Raw genomic sequence first — 23,203 nt, forward strand, 5'->3', positions numbered from 1 at the left:
AACCAACACACCTCACAGTTTCTAACGTGGAATTCATCATTTCATTTTGTTTTAAATTACTACCGAGGAAGGGGGTAAACTGAGGAATTACACAAATGCTTCATCACTGAGATAAATCACGAAGTTTTGGATGACTGACCTTAAAGCATTTGTTTGTTTATTGACAGACGAAAACCAGGAGCCAACCAGAAGAAGAAAAAAAAGAAGAAGATCTTTAATTCTGGCTGATGAGTAAAGGCTTATTTTTAAGAAAATAAATAAATAAGATAGATAAATAAATAAGAGATCAGATCATTGCATTTCTTATAACAGCCCATTTTTGTCCACATTTATTGTCTTCCCCCCCCATCTAAAAGTCCATCAGTGGGCGTTTAGGGGAAATTTGTCACACTGACCACTGAAAGCCAAGTACAATAAAAAAAAGTGGGGTGGAAAAAAAAAATGTGGATGGAGATGTTTTATATGAACCATTGTGGTCTAAATGATAATTCTGGAGAAGACCGCACACACACACACACACACACACACACACATCCTGCCATGTTCTAGGGCAAAAAAAAAAAAAAAACCCATAGGCTGGTGTAGGGGGAGGCTAGACTAGCCAGCGAAAGAACAAAAACATACAATGGGCCATAAAGAATGTAATACAAGGATGGAAAAAAAGGGGGTTTTAAAGAAATGTTTTAAATGTCTGTGGATAGAACAATTTGTACTACCAATTGTGTTTTGTAAAAATGTTTAGACTTTTCCTTAAAATCATAAATAATACATGAACAATTATTTAAAAAATAAAACTCTACACACCCCTTGCACATGACGTCACGCATCGTCTTTCGTGTAAGCAAGGCTTTATCTGTCTTCAATGTGCTTCATTTTTGCGCCGTTTTTGGTTGTTTGAATCAAGAAATAGATAAAAAGGTATTGCCGTCTCCCCACTATCAAGAAAAATGTTAAAGAAAAGCAAATGCTTCAAGAACAACGAAGAAATGAGCAGTTAAAGAGAATACGACGAGAGAAGCTAAGTCTGAAAACTCGAGAAAAATTCGTGCTCGTATTTAAAAAAAAGTCGGAAGTGAGTATGGAAGAGGCTGCTTAAGAATCTCGTTTTATTTTTTCTGCTCGCATTCGAGTTTGCTTCTTCATGAAAGTTTCTGATATTCTTACAGATGAAGCAGCTTCCTTATTCGACACAAGAAACCCAGATTGGTCTCAAACAACTCGGACAAAACTCAGTACAAAACCAACAAGGAGCGACATGCGTGATAAATCCGGAAAGAACAGAAAAGATTAAGAGCAGAGAGCGCTGGAGCTTTGCTCCTGTTATCAGAGGGACCCGGTCCTGTACAAAATATCACCAAGGAGTCAGAGTGTAGTAATGAACCCCCAGTTCAGAGGTGGACAGTAACGAAGTACATTTACTTGAGTACTGTACTTAAGTACGCTTTTTGAGTATCTGTACTTGAGTATTATTATTTTTGGCAACTTATGACTAACTTCACTACATTTGAAAGGCAAATATTGTACTTTTCACTCCACTACATTTCTGTCAAGGTCCTCGTTACTACGAAGCGGCTTTGAAAGTGGATGTTGTTTTCTTTTCTTTTCTAAAACGTGATTGGTGTTTTTCGCAGGTGACACTGAGACAGCCTATCAGTAATCACTAGGGTCACGTCACGTCCATATACTGTATAAAATCAAGTTCAAATATAGCTGCAAGCAGCAATGTGGGGGCCAAGCAAAATATGAGCCTAGTATTATGAAAATCAAAAATCCCTTGGATAACTTTCGTGTGGCTTACTCCAAAGATGTTATGCAGTGAGTTTGGGAAAAAAATGGTCCAAAATTGAGGGAGGAGTAGCAATTTAATTGATTTTAACAAAATTCAAAATGGCGGAAAATCTACCGGGTGGAATATGACGCCATAGGGCGCATTGGATTCGTTTTGACCGAAGGATTCCAGCGATAATAAGATTTTGACGATCAGACGTACGGTTCAAAAGTAACAAGCAGAAATGTACTTCCAACTTTGACCTGTTGGTGGCACTAGAGAGTTTGAGGTGGCGAGTTGAAATTTGCTGACAAGAACCTTGAGGCGGCCTAGAATCAGTGTGCCAAATTTCACAACCTCTCGTCAGACGGCTCTATGGGTTGCCATAGAATTTCATTGATTTTAACAAAATTCAAAATGGCGGAAAATCCTCAAGGCAGAATATGACGTCATGGGGTGCGATGGATTCGTCTTGACCCAAGGATTCCAGAGATAGTGGAATTTTCTTTCTATCCAAAACGCATCATGAGATATGAGCCAAAAGTCATTTTTCCTAGTTATAGTGCCCCCTAGCGGCCACTTTGTTCCAAATGTTTTGTGGGCCTTTTTGGAGGGGTGGGGCATAATGCCACCAAGTTTCGTTAAGATATGCCAAAGGGCGGCCGAGACATGAGCACACTTCCTGTTTCGCATCTGCGCAGCCAATTTTGATTGGCTGCCACGGCCAAAGGCTTATGAAATTCAAAACACTGAGCATAACTTTTGTGCGGCTTGGTCCAATTATGCTATGTACCAAGTCTGGGAAAAATTGGTCAAAAATTGATGGAGGAGAAACATTTTAATTGATTTTTACAAAATTCAAAATGGCGGAAAATCTACTGGGTGGAATATGACGCCATAGGGCACATTGGATTTGTTTTGACCGAAGGATTCCAGTGATAATAAGATTTTGATGATCAGATGTACGGTTCAAAAGTAACAAGCAGAAATGTACTTCCAACTTTGACCTGTTGGTGGCGCTAGAGAGTTTGAGGTGGTGAGTTGAAATTTGCTGACAAGAACCTTGAGGCAGCCTAGAATCAGTGTGCCAAATTTCACAACCTCTCGTCAGACGGCTCTATGGGTTGCCATAAAATTTCATTGATTTTAACAAAATTCAAAATGGCGGAAAATCCTCAAGGCAGAATATGACGTCATGGGGTGCGATGGATTCGTCTTGACCCAAGGATTCCAGAGATAGTGGAATTTTGTTTCTAACCAAAACGCATCATGAGATATGAGCCAAAAGTCATTTTTCCTAGTTATAGCACCCCCTAGCGGCCAATTTGTTCCAAATGTGTTGTGGGCCTTTTTGGAGGGGTAATGCCTTCAAGTTTCATTAAGATACGCCAAAGGGCGGCCGAGATATGAGCACACTTCCTGTTCCGCGTCTGCGCAGCCAATTTTGATTGGCTTCCACGGCCAAACGCTTATGAAATTCAAAACACTGAACATAACTTTTGTGCGGCTTGGTCCAGTTATGCTATGTACCAAGTTTGGGAGAAATTGGTCAAAAATTGAGGGAGGAGAAGCATTTTAATTGATTTTCACAAAATTCAAAATGGCGGGAAAACTATCCTGGCGGAAAATGACGTCATAGGGGGCGTTGGGTTCGTCTTGGCCCAAGGATTCCAGGGATACCAAGTTTTTGAAAATCGGACCAACGGTTCAAAAGTTACAAGCAGAAATGTACCTGCGGCTTTGACCTGTTGGTGGCGCTAGAGGGTTTGAGGTAGAGGCCTGAAATTTGCTGAGAGGAATGTTGAGACTGTCTAGAATCAGTGTGCAAAATTTCACAACTTTTTACCAGACAGTTCTATGGGCTGCCATTGACTTGCAGAGGCGGAAGAACGTTGAATAATAAGAAACAGTAGAAACCCTATGGGTGCTTGGCCCCCAATAATTTCTCAGCAGCGTTATTTAACACGATCAGTTGATGGCAGAATGGAAGGATGCGGTTCTTCTGGGGAATGCACAAACACCCATGGCTATAGCTAGCACCCATGTTTCAGTTTTCTGAGCGGAATAAAGATTAGTTTTGTTTTAAATGTTTGCTGAAAATGAACCACATCACGACCTACAAAAACTTGCCGTCCGACCTGCAGAAGCTTATTGAGGTATATAAACGTTTTATTCCAAGAGAAAGCTTGCAACGAAGTTGTCTGTGCTTTTACAGCTAGTGATAATGTTGCAATACCTGTGCAGTCTGGTTAGTCAACTGACTTTCTATGGATTTGTCCACCAAGTTGCCATCGCCTTGTCCACAGCTAACGTTTACACATAGCTAGTTAACTTGGACACTATTAGTTAGCATGTAAAAATGGAGTTACGCTAACGTTAACTTATCTGAAGTCCTTTCAGAAATGTTTTAGTATAATCTTGCCAAATAAACAATGTAGAAATCTTTCTTTTTTAGTAGCATTAGCTACCCAATATGATTTCGAGCTTGAAAAGAGTTTGCTAGCATGTCAGGTGGAGTTTCACTGACTAGCTAGCTTAACATTAAACCACCATGATGCACAGCGTGCGTTCATTTTGTGAATTCGCATTTCTGTCTTTGGTAACGGCATTAGGTTTTGTAAGTGTTGTGGCAATAATACAACGATGCATTGACAGAAAATGTACTTTTAATACTCAAGTATTTTTAAAAGCAAGTACTTCAGTACTTTAACTTAAGTAAAAATTTGACTGGACAACTTTCACTTGTATCGGAGTAACATTTGACCAGTGGGATCTGTACTTTGACTTAAGTAATGAAGTTGGGTACTTTGTCCACCTCGGCCCCAGTTTGAGAGTTACACATACTGTACACACCTTCCAACAGCTGCATGCATGTGAAATGGAAATAAATCAGCCAAAGCAGGAAAAAATATTTTGGATAAAATTGTCTGTTACACACTGATCAACCTGTGTGACTCAGTTGTGCCTTGTGAAGAGAGAATAAATGAAGAGGGAACTGAACAATAACCATTTATTGAAATTATTATTACAAGGGTGATTATAGTTACTATATGACCATAGCTACAACTTATTGGGTGGTAAATGGGGGCCAACACAGTCACTGAATGCTGGTATGGGTGAGCTCCATACTGGATCTAAAATATCCACTGAGTGGCGCAGATCTCAAGTCCTACTCTGACCTCCTCATGGTGCCATCCGGATTAAAACCGACAGGAGAGGACAACTGCGGGTACCTGGCGCAGTATAACCAGGTCGCTCCGGGCAGATGGGGCTCGTCAGCCATGGTAGGCAACCTGTCTAGGAGAAGGACGCTCCGATATAAAACCTATGACCCAAGGACCTTGCTGTCACCATCCCAGCTTGCTAGGCCATGGCAGATGAACCCCGGGTGGGGCCAGTTCTGCACACACTGTACTTCACCTATAGAACTCTGACTTCAGTATGTGAACAGTATGGAAAAAAAGTTTGCTTGTCCCCCAAGTACAGGGTAGCAACAGTTGCTAATGTAAATGTGACGTCAGTGCAAGGAGTCTATACATGTTGTAAAATGCCTGAATAAAACAACTTGCTCCATCAATTATGAAAGATTGGTATGTTTAAAAATGAAAAATCTCTCTTTTTTCCCCCCTTTTGGGGAAACGTTTTGTTAATCCTACTCTGAGCACCGTACGTGGTGGTGTTTAGTTCTTGGAGATATTTATATTTAAAAAAAAAGGGGCTAGCTATCTGGAGACTATCTCTAGGATTTGGTCTTGTCATACCTGGAACACTTCTCGGCCACTGGGTGAGGAGACACACGTTACAGCGCGCTGATCCACCAGGTCTAATGCCTGTAGGGTGCAGGAGCCAAATACAAACCTCAACCTGATACCGAGAGACAGAAATCAAAACTCAAAAGTACACAGAGACAAGAAGTGCACTGATACACATGACATCACTGAATTAATTAAGGATTTCAGACCTGAGCTCGAAACAAAACATGCTGAACATTATTAGCTTGACTTTGCTACAAGAGAACTGTGCATTAGCTTGATCTTCACTTGATGAAGCATTGTAGAGAGTTTAAGCCTGACATCTTTCTCTACTGACTTGAAACAGAAGCAGAATGAAAAGAAAATTATTTTCAAATGATCACACCATACATACAAAGAGCAATGAAAAGATACATCAAGATTCCTGTCAGTGATTAACCTCAAACTTTATAATGTTATATTCAATAAGAGTGCTCTGAGAGCACAATACCTCCCGCTAGGCCATAACTCTGGTAAAATGCAACTGAATTGACCGAAATTGCAATATACAGTGGGGCAAAAAAGTATTTAGTCAGTCACCAATTGTGCAAGTTCTCCCACTTAAAAAGATGAGAGAGGCCTGTAATTTTCATCATAGGTACACTTCAACTATGAGAGACAGAATGAGAAAAAAAAAAATCCAGAAAATCACATTGTCTGATTTTTAAAGAATTTATTTGCAAATTATGGTGGAAAATAAGTATTTGGTCAATAACAAAAGTTCATCTCAATACTTTGTTATATACCCTTTGTTGGCAATGACAGAGGTCAAACGTTATCTGTAAGTCTTCACAAGGTTTTCACACACTGTTGCTGGGATTTTGGCCCATTCCTCCATGCAGATCTCCTCTAGAGCAGTGATGTTTTGGGGCTGTCGCTGGGCAACACGGACTTTCAACTCCCTCCAAAGATTTTCTATGGGGTTGAGATCTGGAGACTGGCTAGGCCACTCCAGGACCTTGAAATGCTTCTTACGAAGCCACTCCTTCGTTGCCCGGGCGGTGTGTTTGGGATCATTGTCATGCTGAAAGACCCAGCCACGTTTCATCTTCAATGCCCTTGCTGATGGAAGGAGGTTTTCACTCACGATACATGGCCCCATTCATTCTTTCCTTTACACGGATCAGTCGTCCTGGTCCCTTTGCAGAAAAGCAGCTCCAAAGCATGATGTTTCCACCCCCATGCTTCACAGTAGGTATGGTGTTCTTTGGATGCAACTCAGCATTCTTTCTCCTCCAAACACGACAAGTTGAGTTTTTACCAAAAAGTTCTATTTTGGTTTCATCTGACCATATGACACTCTCCCAATCCTCTTCTGGATCATCCAAATGCTCTCTAGCAAACTTCAGACGGGCCTGGACATGTACTGGCTTAAGCAGGGGGACACGTCTGGCACTGCAGGATTTGAGTCCCTGGCGGCGTAGTGTGTTACTGATGGTAGCCTTTGTTACTTTGGTCCCAGCTCTCTGCAGGTCATTCACTAGGTCCCCCCGTGTGGTTCTGGGATTTTTGCTCACTGTTCTTGTGATCATTTTGACCCCACGGGGTGAGATCTTGCGTGGAGCCCCAGATCGAGGGAGATTATCAGTGGCCTTGTATGTCTTCCATTTTCTAATAATTGCTCCCACAGTTGATTTCTTCACACCAAGCTGCTTACCTATTGCAGATTCAGTCTTCCCAGCCTGGTGCAGGTCTACAATTTTGTTTCTGGTGTCCTTTGACAGGTCTTTGGTCTTGGCCATAGTGGAGTTTGGAGTGTGACTGTTTGAGGTTGTGGACAGGTGTCTTTTATACTGATAACGAGGTCAAACAGGTGCCATTAATACAGGTAACGAGTGGAGGACAGAGGAGCCTCTTAAAGAAGTTGTTACAGGTCTGTGAGAGCCGGAAATCTTACTTGTTTGTAGGTGACCAAATACTTATTTTACCGAGGAATTTACCAATTAATTCATTAAAAATCCTACAGTGTGATTTCCTGGATTCTTTCCGCCCATTCTGTCTCTCTAGTTGAAGTGTACCTATGATGAAAATTACAGGCCCCTCTCATCTTTTTAAGTGGGAGAACTTGCACAATTGGTGGCTGACTAAATACTTTTTTGCCCCACTGTACGTATTACCGACATATAACAAAGAATCCTGCCAAGTTTCATGAAATTCCTCCAAAAATTGTGAGAGGAGTTGATTTCAGAAGGTAAGTACCCTTCCTGGGACGGACATCACCACGATATAATCCCTCTTCGGGCCTTTCGGCCGGCGGGGGATAAAAATTGCATGGGAAGTTCAGAAAGCAAGCCCACCTTGATGAAATTGCTGAAGTTTGTTAATAAATCAAGGACATAACTCTGGTCAAATGTGCCCAAATTAAACGAAATTTCAATGTACGTATAACTGTCATATAACAAAGCCTTTTGCCAAGTTTGGTGAAATTCCTCCACAAATTGTGAGAGGAGTTGATTTCAGAAGAACGTACACCCTCATGAAGTTATCAAAGTTATTTAATCAAGGGTCAAAACTCTAAAAATTTTATCAAACAAAATTAAAAATCGCAATATGTGTATTACAGTCATTTAACAAGGCCTTTTGCCAATATTCGAGAAATTCGTCCAAAAATTGAGAGGAGTTGATGTCAAAAGGAAAACACACTCATGAAATTGTCAGTCAAGGGCTGTAACTCTGGTAAAACGTGACTGAACTGAATGAAGTTACAATATGCCTACTACCGACAAAGAATCTTGCCAACTTTTGTGAAATTCCTCCAAAAATTCTGAGAAGAGTTGATTTCAGAAGGTGAGCACCCTTCCCGCGACAGACATCACCACGACATAATCCCTCTTCGGGCCTTTCGGCCAGCGGGGGATAAAAATTGTGAGGGAAGTTCAGAAAGCAAGCACACCTTGATGAAATTGCTGAAGTTTGGTAATAATCAAGGGCATAACTCTGGTAAAATGCGACCAAATTGAACAAAATGCGTACTACCGACATATAACAATACCTTTTGTCACTCATCTCATTATCTCTAGCCGCTTTATCCTGTTCTACAGGGTCGCAGGCAAGCTGGAGCCTATCCCAGCTGACTACGGGCGAAAGGCGGGGTACACCCTGGACAAGTCGCCAGGTCATCACAGGGCTGACACATAGACACACAACCATTCACACTCACATTCACACCTACGGTCAATTTAGAGTCACCAGTTAACCTAACCTGCATGTCTTTGGACTGTGGGGGAAACCGGAGCACCCGGAGGAAACCCACGCGGACACGGGGAGAACATGCAAACACTGCACAGAAAGGCCCTCACCGGCCACGAGGCTCGAACCCGGACCTTCTTGCTGTGAGGCGACAGAACTAAACACTACACCACCGTGCCGCCCGCCTTTTGTCATGTTTTGTGAAATTCCTCCAAAAATTGAGAGAGGAGTTGATTTCAGAACGAAAACACACTCATGAAATCGTCAAAGTATAATTTTGTTAATCAAGGGCTGTAACTCTGGTAAAAATGTGACCCAATTTAATGAAATTGCAACATGTGTATTACTGACATATAACAAAGAATCCTGCAGAGTTTCATGAAATTCCTACAAAAACTGTGAGAGGAGTTGATTTCAGATGGTGAGCACCCTTCCCGGGATGGACATCGCCACGACATAAGGCCATCCTTAAAAAAAAAAAATCTGTTTCCTGTTCACCGGGTGAGCAAAAAAATGTTCAGTCGGGAGGGAGGTTTTTTTTTTTACTATATGGATGGATAAGAAATCGCAATGCTGTGTTTGCCTTTTCTTTCAGTACTTTTTTATTACAAAAGCAGACACATTTAATAAAATGACAGTTTAATCAACTGAAACTTGTACAAAAACTTTAAGTTAGCATTTTAAATGCTGACTGCAACATTTGCAAAACTTTTACAAAGGTACTTAAAATGTCCGACACACGGACTTTTTGTAGTTCTAAATCGGCCGTTAGGCCTAGTTCAGATGAAATTACACTATTAAAATGATCACTGAATGATTTGTTTTTCTGAATCTTTACTATTTTGTTGTTCGCTAGAATACCATTTTGCGATTTCACACTTAAGCAAATGTTTGAAAACTCCGGATCTCCTTCCTTCATGGTGGCTGACATTTTTTTGTGCCGCATGGCGCATGCGCAGAGCTGATTCAATTCTATATTCTGCACGGAATGCAGGGCTTTCCACAAGCGCCGGCTGCCGGCCACACAATTAAGTCCAGCCGGCTAAAATTAAATGTTTATCTAACGGACTGACAATAATGTCAAGCTGAACCGCACTCATTTAAGTTGTGATTCGCGCTGTTTGTACCGATAATAACCACAAATTCCCCGCCGACTTCGTTGATCAAGGGAGAGTAACTCATCCACGGCCCCGACATGCTGTGCGCGCGCGCACTCGGCGGAGACAGTAGTGTGTCGGGGCCGTCGGAGGGAACAGAAGCAGAGATAACACTTATTTTGTCTCCGGTAAACCAGTCTTCTCTCGTTCAATTACGTGCTGGCATCAAAAGACACTGTTGGTTGTAAATGAACCCAAACTGAGTGGTTGGAGTGTATTTTCATACACAAATGGAGAAATGTTCGCTGAGTGTGTAATTGTGTAGCTCCACTGCAGACCGTTGTCGTTGTTGATTCATAGCATGCTCAGCTGCGTGAATGTGTCATGCACCGAAAATAAGAGATTTACAAGCCAGGAACGCCTCATGATGCAATACGCAAGAAAAGAAAGATTTACTGCCATTTTACTTTGTATTTGAGTAAAGTGAATAAATAAATGGTCTGTGGAAAATACATTTAATCCTGGGAACTGCGTGCACAGGAGTTTGTGTTTACCACCCCCCCGGCTGGCTACTTATTTGTCATGGCTGGCTAGTATGAGCCTTAGTGGAAAGCCCTGGGAATGCGTAAATGTCAAGTTCGATTTTAGATTTACGAACCCGAAAAACATGTCGAAAAACCGGCGTTTAAAAAAAAAAAAAATTCGACCGCACAAACGGCACTCACCCGGCCGGTGGACCGGAAACAGAACATTTTTTAATAATGGCCTAATCCCTCTTCGGGCCTTTCAGCCAGCGGGGGATAAAAACTTAGATCAAGCGCCAAGCAAACAGGAAGCACCTGAAAACGGAGGGGCTGTGATACACTTCAGAGAGCTGATTTGCGTTCTGGTGGTTTACAGTCAGACAGACACAGTTAAGTGAAAGCTGCTTTCTGACCAGAATTAAAGCTCTGACCAAAAATGGGAAAAAAAGTCCTTCAACTTGAATCATTTGACCACAAAGTAAGTTTCAGCAAACAAAAGGAAAAAAAAAATCCACTTTGATTATGATAAAAACCAAAATCTCTCTCACACACAAAAGCAGTCATCTTTTCTTTCCATTAGACATAACGGCTTGGTTGATCCAACCACAAACCAGTCAGTCGGCGCTAAACGCCAATAGGACTTTCAGCGTGGTAGAAAGATGGCACTCTCGAGCCACAAAGATTTTCCCATGGGTGCACCTTCTGTCTCTCAACAGCTGCAAAATGCCACATAATATCTGCTAGCAGTAATCATGATATTTATTGGGCTTAATGTTATTTCTGGAACTTTAGGATGACGGCTACTGTAGCTCCTCGGGCGCTTTTATTCAGAAAACGACATTTCGAATGAGGCTATGGGTGCTGGGAGAATAAGCAGGCTTAGAAACACCCTGATTTTTTTTTTTTTAGCTTAATGCTGGAACAGCTGATTTCGAAACGTAGACACGTGTGGAATTCAAATTAGTGTAGTCGTAATCAGGAAAACGGGCATAACTGCGTCGTTTCTTTGGAATGACACAAGGACGTTACAACACCATAAAAAAAAAACAAAAAATTATAACTCAAATATATACTTACGCGATTAGGAGCTCATCAGGAACTGGAAAGGAAAAAAAAAGAAATTTATAAAAAGCCGATGAGTTTCTTATAAAGGTGTTCAGCATTAATAATTAAAAATATTTTGTGGCAACACTGAAATAATGCTAGGTAAACATCTGGTGATCGAATACATACTCAGTGTCCACTTTATTACGAACACCTGTACATGTATGCAGTTACCCAAATCATCCAAAATCATGTGGAAGCAGCAGCATACATAAAATCATCCAGATACAAGTTCGGTTAATGCTCAGATCAAACCTCAGAACGAAGGGAAAAAAAAGATCTCCGTGACTTTCATCATGGAGCGGGTGTTGGTGCCAGATTGGCTGGTCTGAGCATTTCAGAAACCTGAGGTTTTCACACACAACAGCCTCTCGAGTTTACACAGAATGGTGCGAAAAACAAAAAACATCGGGTGACAGTTCTGTGAGTAGAAACGCCTTGTTGATGCGAGAGGTCAGAGGAAAATGGTCACTCTTTATAATCACAGTGAGCAGAAAAGCATCCCAGTCTTCTCGACTGTCCAGTTTGGGTTTGTCCACACTTTTGATGGCTTCAGATTCTTGTTCTTGGCTGACAAAAGTGGAGCTATTGTAGTCCATCCACCACAAGATTTGATGGTTTGTGCACGCTGAGATGCTTTTCTGTTCGCCATGGTTGTCAAGAGTGCTTAATGAGTTAAGCAGAGTAGTACTGTCGGACGAAAAACGTCGTGAAAACCATCACTACGAAAAAGCTGCCAATTCCAACCAAGGAACAGCTGCCACCGAGGACAGAATGGAACATCTGGAAGTCCCTTAACAGATTTCGCACATTGGTGGGACGGTGCAAGTATAACATGAATAAATGGGGCTATACAGATACAGGAGACATGAACTGTGATTGTGGAACAACTGTCCCACCTACTAAGATGCCCACTCCTAGATGACCAATGCTGCCTGGAAGATCTGATGGCAGCAAATGAAAAAGCTCTTTACAGTGTCTTGCAAAAGTATTCATCCCCCTTGGTGTTTGTCCTGTTTTGTTGCATTACAAGCTGGAATTAAAATGGATTTTTGGGGGGTTAGCACCATTTGATTTACACAATATGCCTACTACTTTCAATGTAAAAACTGTTGTTTTATTGTGACACAAACAATAAGATGAAAAAACAGAAATCTGGAGTGGAGTGTGCATAGGTATTCACCCCCTTTCATATGAAACCCCTAAATAAGAGCTGGTCCAACCAGTCTGTACAAATCAGAATTTATTGTCATTGTAAAAAATACAACGAAATTAAAAGCCAACCTTAAAGTGCAAGATGACATAAATAGAACAGAAAAAAAACCCCACCCACACAAGACCACAAAATAGAACAGTACCCAAAATACACAACACACATCTACGGAAAAAAGGTGCATATTGCATTGGTTATTATTGCACTATTGAGGTAGATAACTAATGATAGATAATAAATAACATGGAAGAGTCAATAGGGAGGGGGTTTAGTGCATGTTAGCATTCAGTAGGGTTATGGCTCAAGGGATAAAACTGTTCTTGAGTCTGTTAGACCTGGACCTGATGCACCTGCAGCGCCTCCCAGAGGGCAGCAGGTCAAACAGCTGATGGCTTGAGTGACAACTGTCCTTAACAATATTTCTTGCTCTGGTGAGGCAGCGAGAGTTGTAGATGTTGTCCAAGGTGGGGAGAGGGTGGCCGGCGATTTTCTGCGCTGTCTTAACCACTCTCTGCAGCCTCTTCCTGTCTGCTTCAGTGCAGCTGGCATACCACACAGAGATGCAGTACGTCACCAGGCTCTCCATGCAGGATCTGTAGAAGGTCTCCAGCAGCTTACTATTCAGGTTGTTCTTCCTGAGCACCCTCAGGAAGTGTAGTTGCTGCTGGGTCTTCTTGATAACTGCCATAGTGTTTGCAGACCAGGAGAGGTCTGCAGAGATAAGGGTGCTGGGAAGGTGTTGACCCTCTCTACACAGTCTCTGTTGATGTGTGTGTGTGTGTGTGTGGGGGGGGGGGGGGTGAGGTCAGCCCTGTTCTTCCTGAAGTCAACAATGATTTCTTTAGTTTTTGATGTGTTCAGTAACAAATTGTTTGTTGAGCACCACTCTGTCAACCTCAGGACCTTGTTCCTGTAATTCACCTCATCACCTCCTGAGATCAGTCCAACCACAGTGGTGTTATCGGCAAATTTAATGATTGTGTTTCCAGGGTAGGCAGGAGTGCAGTTGTGTGTGTGTGTAAAGAGAACAGAGTAGGGGGCTCAACAAGCAGCCCTGGGGAGAGTCGGTGCCAAGTGTGCAGGAGGAGGAAAAGCAAAGGCCGAGTTTCACTGTTTGGGGGCGATTTATCAAAGTCCTTTATCCAGGAATAGGTGAGTGAGGGAAGGCCTAAGTCGAACAGCTTGACAACTAGCATGTCTGGGATGATGGTGTTAAAAGGCGAGCTGTAGTCTACGAAGAGCATCAACCTGTTCTGGAAGGACCCTGACTCTGCAACACTACTAAGCAAGCAGCAGGAAAACCAAGCAGCACTCCAAACAGGTCAGAGACGAAGTCGTGAAGAAGTATAGATCAGGGTTGGGTTATAAAAAAATATCCCAAACTTTGAATATCTCAGGGAGCACCATTAAATCTAAACCTTGCCACCGTCGCCACAGGCTTGCTCATTGGGGACAGATTAGGGATAAAATTAGCTCATGTTTTAAGTCGTTCAAATTCTGTAAAGCTGCTTTGCGACAATGTTTACTGTTAAAAGCGCTATACAAATAAACTTGATTTGATAAATCCATTATAGCAAAATGGAAAGAATACGACACCACTACAAACCTGACAAGAGCAGGCCGCCCACCAAAACTCACAGACCGGGCAAGGAGGGCATTAATCAGAGATGCAACAAAGACACCAAAGATAACACTGAAGGAGCTGCAAAAGATCCACAGTGGAGATGGGAGTATTTGTCTATAGGACCACTTTAAGCCGTACACTCCACAGAACGGGGCTTTATGGAAGAGTGGCCAGAAAAAAGTCATTGCTTCAGAAAACACATTTGGAGTTCGCCCAACAGCATGTGGCAGACTCCCCAAACACATGGAAGAAGATTCTCTGGTCAAATGAGACTAAAATTGATCTTTTTGGCCATCATGGGAAACGCCATGTGTGGCACAAACCCAACACACTGAGATCACCATTCCTACAGTGAAGCATGGTGGTGGCAGCATCATGGTGTGGGGATATTTTTCATCTGCAGGGACAGGAAAGCTGGTTAGGACTGAAGGAAAGCTGGATAGCACTAAATACAGGGCAATTCTGGAGAAAAACCTGTTTGAGTCAGCCAGAGGTTCACAACTGGGATGAAGGTTCATGTTCCAGCAGGACAATGACCCTAAACATATTGCTAAAGTTACAGTGGAGTGGTTTAAAAGGAAACATTTAAATGTCTTGGAATGGCCTAGTCAAAGCCCAGACCTCAATCCAATTGAGAATCTGTGGCATAACTTGAAGATTGCTGTACACCAACGCAACCCATCTGACTTGAAGGAGTTGAAGCAGTTTTGCCTTGAGGAATGGGCAAAAATCCCAGTGGCTAGATGTGCTAAGCTAATAGAGACATACCCCAAGAGATTTGCAGCTGGAATTGCAGCAAAAAGTGGCTCTACAAAGTAGTGACTTTAGGGGGGTGAATACCTATGCACACTCCAGATTTCTGTTTTCTCATCTTATTGTTTGTGTCCCAATAAAACAACAATTTTCACCTTTAAAGAGGTAGGCATGTTGGGTAAATCAAATGGTGTTAAACCCCCCAAAATTCATTTCAATTCCAGCTTATAATGCGACAAAACAGGACAAACACTAAGGGGGACGAATACTTTTGCAAGATACTGTATGACTGAGCAAAGATGATGGACACGAAAGAGTTACTGTGTACAGCCCTCTGCAAATTATTCCACAGGTTTTCAATAGGATTTAGATCTGAGCTTTGACTGGGCCATGCCAAAAAGGTGATCCCCACCTTCTGAAACCATTCCTTTGTTGAAGTGGATTTGTCGTCATCATGCTGGAAAATGAAACGCTTTTCATCTTCAGCTGTCTAACAAAGTCCTGTGAAAACACATCAGTATTTGTAGCTATCCATGATTCCCTCTATCTTGACTACAGTCCTAGTCTCAGCTGAAAAGAAGCCGTGCTATAAGCATGATTCTGCTACCACCGTGGGACTGGTGTTCTTTGGGTGGTCAGGTGTCTTTTTTTTTTGCTTGAGAATAATGCACTGAGCATTCCTCCTTGGTCTCATCAGACCACATGGTTTCCATGGGACTGGTGTTCTTTGGGTGGTCAGGTGTCTTTTTTTTTGCTTGAGAATAATGCACTGAGCATTCCTCCTTGGTCTCATCAGACCACATGGTTTTGGATGATTTAGACAGGTCTCTCGCCAGCCTCCTTGATGAGTTTTCTTCTTGTCCCTTCATTCATTTTCGAGGGACGTCTTGTTCTTGGTAACTCGGTCACTATGCTGCCCCAATTTCTACACTTCTTGATGATAGCTTTTAATGCAGTTCAATGGTTTTGGAAATTCTTTGGAACCCCTCTCCTGATTGATACCTTTCGACAGTGAGATCCTGTACATGGTTTGTAAGCTCTTTGTGAAACATGGCTTGAAACTACAAGGAATGCTGTTACAGAAACAGAATTTGGATGTGAATTGTGAGCACAGACACATGTCCCATTATAAGAATGTGTGCACAAGTTTGTAGAGCCGGGTTATTGTATATCCTTGACTCGCAAGTGACGTCAAAGCAAAATAGAAATCCGGATGTCGGCCATGTTGGTGGATATACAAATGCTGGGTCAAGCGACATTCCGTACAAAACAATCACGCATGCGCAACTCTTTGTTTTTCCACTGTTTTAAGCGTTCTTTTAGCTCTGCCATATCTTTGTGCTGTATATGGTTGCAGTCACAACAGTCCTTGTGACCGTGGCACGTTTCATCTCATCTCATCTCATTATCTCTAGCCGCTTTATCCTTCTACAGGGTCGCAGGCAAGCTGGAGCCTATCCCAGCTGACTACGGGCGAAAGGCGGGGTACACCCTGGACAAGTCGCCAGGTCATCACAGGGCTGACACATAGACACAGACAACCATTCACACTCACATTCACACCTACGGTCAATTTAGAGTCACCAGTTAACCTAACCTGCATGTCTTTGGACTGTGGGGGAAACCGGAGCACCCGGAGGAAACCCACGCGGACACGGGGAGAACATGCAAACTCCACACAGAAAGGCCCTTGCCGGCCCCGGGGCTCGAACCCAGGACCTTCTTGCTGTGAGGCGACAGCGCTAACCACTACACCACCGGTGGCACGTTTCGATTTTTTAGAATTCCGTCCATGATTCAGAAAGGGGGCGAGGAAACTCTGAGGCTTAGCACACGGAGAGGAGATGAGCACGGCTGAACAACATCGGCAGGGCTGATCTAACAGAGGCGAAAACCAATAAAGCTTGTGTTTGCAGTGATCATTTTATCTCAGGTCATATTCAAAAGCTTTCTCGATCATTTTTTTTTCTCATGTTGCTAGAATTTTGCTATAAAATGAGCGTTCTCTTGTCATGGTTCACTCGGTCGTTGTTATAATTTTAACACGTGTATTACCATTTCACTTCAAGGAGCGCCAGCAAAATTATACGATAGAAACAATCCAGACTGGGCACCCACTCAGAACATGGGCTATGTTTCGTCCAAGGTCGGACTTGATTCTTCGGCAACCGAACCAGATAGAATGCAATATCTGGGTACTCGATGGTACATAGAAGCGCCTTATCTTCAGAAAAGTCTGACTTTTTAAAATAATATAGGTCAAAACCACACATATCTAGCTTCTCTTTGTATCGAATCTTCGCTTGACCGTTCAAATCATGGTAATAGTGAGAAAATTCAGCGTTGTTTACAGACACGCTTTCAGTGGCTGCCATCCTAGTTGCTTTGTATATCCACCATCATGGCAGACGCTCATGACGTAGCTAGTGCCTCTGATTTTCCGCGATCGCGGAAAACGGACGGAAATCGCGGAAATTGGGGTCAGAAACAGAATCTACACATTCTGACCTTTTCAAAACTTTTTTCGAAATTAAAATCCATCAATTAGTTGGTGAGATACATGAAGATTTATCAAGCTGTCAAATCCTGTCTTCCCTAATGTTTTGATGGTGTCCCCAGGGATGTTTACCTTGCATCACACTAGGTGGCAGCACATACAGGTATAAAATTTTTAAAATATTTAATTTTAACTATGCTTTAAAAACATAAATGAAACATTTTGTTAGGTAAAGTGATTTGGGTAGTCATGGGTAAGTATTATAATTTTATCTTGATTAATTTATTAAATGACTTTGTAGTGTGTAATGATATCCTGTAGATGTCACTAGTGGGTGTAGGGGAAAAGGAGGGAAAAATTGCAGTATGGCTACCCCAAAAAGAGTGAAAAGGTCCCTCCCTGTACTTTCTATCACAGCTAAAAAAAGGGTGAGACAATTTCCAGTTGATTTCTATGAGGATGGAGGCCTCCTTTTCTGCAAATTTTGCAACCATACCATAGACTTTGTCAGAGTGGACACAATAAAAGATCACATAAAAAGCCAGAAACACACAAGAAATAAGGGGAGTTTTATTTAACATAGCAATATAATTGTGAGTGAATGATTGCATGAAAGAGTGGTGTTTCAGGAACTGAGATGCGCTTGGCATAGCTCCCTCAGTGGAAAAACACCTGTGCAAGGTTTTCTAAGGTGCATTAAGATCTTAGACTGTGTACTGAAAGTTTAAAGCTTTATATGAAGTTGTACTACAGCAGGCCAGTAAAGCAGGATTACAGGGATAGATGCACAAGGACAACAAACAAGCAGATGCCTCCCAACACCAGTTACCTGAAACATAAAATTTCATGCATTTATTACATGTACTTAAGAATTCTGATTCTGAATTATGTATATGTTGAAAATCTAAAAATGACAATTTAGTTGTCATTTGAGCATATAACTGAAAAATTGTCTGAAACGGAATTAGCCATTCTCTGAAACGGAATTTAATGCTTTTTGAAATGGAAAACAGGAGGCTCTACAGTGCCTTGCAAAAGTATTCATATCCCTTGAACTTTTTCACATTTTTCCACCTTACAACCACGTACTTAAAAGTTTTTTATTGAGATTTTATGTGATGGACCAACACAGAGTAGCACATAATTGTGAAGTGAAACGAAAATGATAAAACGGTCTTCAAAATTTTAAACAAATAAAAATCTGAAAAATGTGGTGTGCATTAGTATTCAGCCCCCCTGTGTCAATACTTTGTAGAGCCACCTTTACCCCTTTTCCACCAAATCAGTTCCAGGGCTGGTTCGGTGCCGGTGCTGGTTCACAACTCGTTCAACTTGCGAGCCAGCTGAGAACCAGTTTGCTTTTCCATAGCTTGCGGTGCTAAGTGGAGCCACGTCATTACGTCGCTGTATATGTCAGTTACGTCGTTGTATACGTCAGTGATTCCCAACCACTGTGCCGCGGTACATTCGTGTGCCGTGAGAGATCATCAGGTGTACCGTGGGAAATTATCCAATTTCACTTAATTGTTCTGAAAATTATTTATTTACCATACTGCAAATAATTTGTCTTCGTTCGTCTATGCCAGCGACGTATAGTGACAGGCAAAACCATTAAATACTCTTCCACTAGATGGCAGCAGGTAGCTAATTAACCTGTACCTGTTGCCATTCAAACAATAGAATTAGTAATGCTTTGGGTGTGATAGCGATGGATAAATATTTGAAAAGAAAAAGTAAACAATCCAAACTGGATCCTGGAGAAAATTCTGACCCAGATGAAGGCCCTAGTATGAGAAGAGGTCAGAAGAAAGCAAAAAAGGTGATTTTCCACAACCTATCTATGCGAGCTGGGCTTTTCAAGCATGACTGCTATGAAAACTAAAAAAGGAGAGGAGATTCAGAGCTGTTGAGGAAGATCTTCGTGTGTGTCTGTCTTCAATTCCTGCGAGTATATCAGCTTTGTGTTCAACTAAACAGGCCCAGATTTCACACTGAGTAAGTAAATTGTGAGTAAATTGAGACTAGATGATTTCATTATATATACTTTTTGTGACATTTTTGTTTGGTGGTGCGCTGTGGGATTTTTCCAATGTAAAATATGTGCCGTGGCTCAAGAAAGGTTGGGAAACACTGGTATACGTCATCAATGTATACGTCAGTTACGTCACTACGTTTGCATAAACCTTGGCGTGAATATCGACGCAAAAACAACACAGAAGAAGCAGCAGCAACAACAACAATAATAATAAATGACTTCACATTTGTACAGCTGCTGCTTCTCGTCGCTTAAAAATGGCGATCTTTCGCGGTCTTGTTATTGTTGTTGGTCTTAACAACTCCGCCCCCCCCCGGCTGACGCAAGCGTTTCTTTCCTCTGGCCCAGCAGAGAGTTGGTGCTAGCCTGGAACCGGTTTTTCTGGCCCCAGAGCCAGTTCTTTGTCAGTGCAAACAGAAAACCCTGTTCCAAACCAAGCACTGGCCCCGAAGCAGCCCTGGAACTGCTTTGGTGGAAAAGGGGCACTTTTGCTGCAATTACAGCTGCAAGTCTTTTGTGGTATGTCTCTACCAGCTTTGCGCATCTAGACACTGAAATTTTTGCCCATTCTTCTTTGCAAAATAGCTCAAGCTCAGCCAGATTAGATGGAAAGCGTCTGTGAACAGCAATTTTCAAGTCTTGCCACAGATGCTCAATGGGATTTAGGTCTGGACTTTGACTGGGCCATTCTAACACATGAATATTCTTTGATCTAAACCATTCCATTGTAGCTCTGGCTGTATGTTTAGGGTCATTGTCTTGCTGGAAGGTGAATCTCCTTCCCAGTCTCAAGTCTTTTGCAGCCTCCAACAGGTTTTCTTCCAGGATTGCCCTGTATTTAGCTCCATCCATCTTCCCATCAACTCTGACCAGCTTCCCTGTCCCTGCTGAAGAAAAGCATCCCCATAGCATGATGCTGCCACCACCATGTTTCACATACCCCTTTTCCACCAAATCAGTTCCAGGGCTGGTTCGGAGCCAGTGCTGGTGCTGGTTCACAACTCGTTCAACTTGCGAGCCAGCTGAGAACCAGTTTGCTTTTCCATAGCTCGCGGTGCCACGTCATTACGTCGCTGTATGTCAGTTACGTCGCTACGTTTGCTTAAACCTTGGCGCGAATATCGAAGCAAAAACAACATGGAAGAAGCAGCAGCAGCAGCAACAACAACAACAACAACAATAATAATAAATGACCGCGTTTGTACAGCTGCGGCTTCTCGCCGCTTAAAAATGCCGATCTTCCGCGGTCTTGTTATTGTTGTTGGTCTTAACAACTCCGCCCCCCCGCTGACGTAAGCGGTTCTTTCCTCTGGCCCAGCAAAGAGTTGGTGCTAGCCTGGAACCAGTTTTTCTGGCCCCAGAGCCAGTTCTTTGTCAGTGGAAACAGAAAACCCGGTTCCAAACTAAGCACTGGCCCCGAACCAGCCCTGGAACTGCTTTGGTGGAAAAGGGGCAACAGTGGGGATGGTGTGCGCAGGGTGATGAGCAGTGTTAGTTTTCCGCCACACATAGCGCTTTGCATTTAGGCCAAAAAGTTCAACTTTGGTCTCATCTGACCAAAGCACCTTCTTCCACATGTTTGCTGTGTCTCCTACATGGCTTCTTATGCCTGTCTTTCAACAATGGCTTTCTTCTTGCCACTCTTCCAAAAAGGCCAGATTTGTGGAGTGTATGACTTATAGTTGTCCTGTGCACAGATTCTCCCACCTGAGCTGTGGGTTTCTGCAGCTCCTCCAGAGTGATCATGGGCCTCTTGGCTGCTTCTCTGACCAGTGCTCTCCTTGCTCGCTCTGTCAGTTTAGGTGGACGGCCATGTCTTGGTAGGTTTGCAGTTGTGCCACACTTTTTCCATTTTTGAATGATGGATTGAACAGTGCTTCTTGAGATGTTCAGAGCTTGGGATATTTTTTTTTATAACCTAACCCTGCTTTAAACTTCTCCAGAACTTTATCCCTGACCTGTCTGGTGAGTTCTTTGGTCTTCATGATGCTGTTTGGTCTTCAGTGTTCTCTAACAAACCACTGAGGCCTTCACAGAACAAGTGTATTTATGCTGAGAGTAAATTACACACAGTAGGACTCTATGAACTAATTAAATGACTTCTGAAGGCAATTGATTGCACTGGATTGTATTTAGAGGTATCAGAGTACAGGGGGCTGAATACTAATGCACACCACATTTTTCAGATTTTTATTTGTTCAAAGTTTTGAAGACCATTTATCATTTTCGTTTCACTTCACAATTATGTGCTACTCTGTGTTGGTCGATCACATAAAATCTCAATAAAAAACTTTTAAGTTCGTGGTTGTAAGGTGGAAAAATGTGAAAGAGTTCAGGGGTATGAATACTTTTCCAAGGCACTGTACGTAGTGCATTTTAAATCACGTGGTTGCAAGTCATCTATAAGCCTGCAGTGATCAAAATGTCATCTCTAATAGCATAAAAGTGTTAACGCAGCCCTGAGCAGCCACATACATCACAAACAAATGAACTCAAAGACAGGAAGCTCTCAGGCATTATGTGAGGTTTGTGTGTGTGTGTCCCTCAGAGTGTCCGGTCACGTGCGTGTCTCTGTTTTCCCTGCAGTGACATGATGATTTGGTTTTCAGCTCTAAAATTGCATCATGGTTTATTTGACTGCTGTGATTAGCCTTTGTAGTCCATATGAGGCAATAACTAATAAGACCTTTTGTTTTTATTTATGTTGATCTGAACATGTGGGTGTGTGTTCATTCCTTGCTCTTATTTCTAGTCAGTGATCACTGTGACTCGTGCCCCAGGATTCGAGGCTTGCTTATCTGAAGGACGACATCATTGCACAATTTCACAGACCAGTTTCTTCCAAATCACAAATCGCCTGAACAGTGAGACAAAACGTGTTTTTCATTGTTCGATCCGTAGTTCAGGTGAAGGCTTTCAGTCTTGTACACAAAAGCGAAATGTTTTGAAGCTTGTAGACTGGAGCACTTAAATGCGTTCCTCGTATCTAGTAAGCATCCAGTTCTGTGGGAACGGATTGCTTTCTCATACTTTCCAGGGAAAAAAAAAAAAAAAGATAACGAACTGGTTCTTTTCTTGTTGGTGGGTTGGTTGGTGCTCTTAAAGAAACATTTATTGGAAAAAACTGAATATTGTGTACTGTGTTAAGTACATCCTGAACCTTTATAATTATGCGGTTATCATTGACTGCATCCAAAATTTGTTGTAAATTTCAGAACCAAGTCGAAACCTCTTTCGGTTAACAGTTACCTACATTACCCACAATGCCTTTTGACTACCTGCTGATAGTGCAGCTAGTGGGATTTAACCCTTGCTTCATCTATCTTTAAAAAAAAGTGACGCAGGAGTGCTTTAGTCAGATCCAAAGCTTCAACTTTTCTGCTAATACCATAAATCATCGTCATCATCGCGCTCGTCACCTTGTAGATCTCTAACGAACCGAGTTGAATCTCTCAAGGCAACGGTCATATGGCTGCATTGCATTCTGGAACTCTGAGTCCAGTGTTTTCTGTGTCCAATACGTCTCCATTGGATTTCTCACGAGTATCATCACTGCAAAGAGAAGGAGCTCTTGCTCTAGCTAGTGTAGTCTTGCAACACTTGTACAG

At 42.2% G+C, this 23,203-nt stretch overlaps 1 protein-coding gene across 6 annotated transcripts in view; it reads right to left on the reverse strand.

The window, feature by feature from the left end:
- Positions 1 to 23,203, reverse strand: part of zswim7 (zinc finger, SWIM-type containing 7) — an 80,226-nt gene that overhangs the window by 45,469 nt on the left and 11,554 nt on the right. For all 6 annotated transcript variants that reach the window (XM_060913231.1, XM_060913234.1, XM_060913229.1 and 3 more), the window contains exons 3-4: positions 11,447 to 11,468; positions 5,530 to 5,632 (exon numbers count right to left, since the gene is read on the reverse strand). In XM_060913231.1, the coding sequence (XP_060769214.1) occupies positions 5,530 to 5,632; positions 11,447 to 11,468 (125 nt within the window). The remainder of the gene's footprint in view (positions 1 to 5,529; positions 5,633 to 11,446; positions 11,469 to 23,203) is intronic.

This window comes from Neoarius graeffei, chromosome 28, assembly GCF_027579695.1.
Source record: "Neoarius graeffei isolate fNeoGra1 chromosome 28, fNeoGra1.pri, whole genome shotgun sequence".
Lineage (NCBI taxonomy): Eukaryota > Metazoa > Chordata > Actinopteri > Siluriformes > Ariidae > Neoarius > Neoarius graeffei.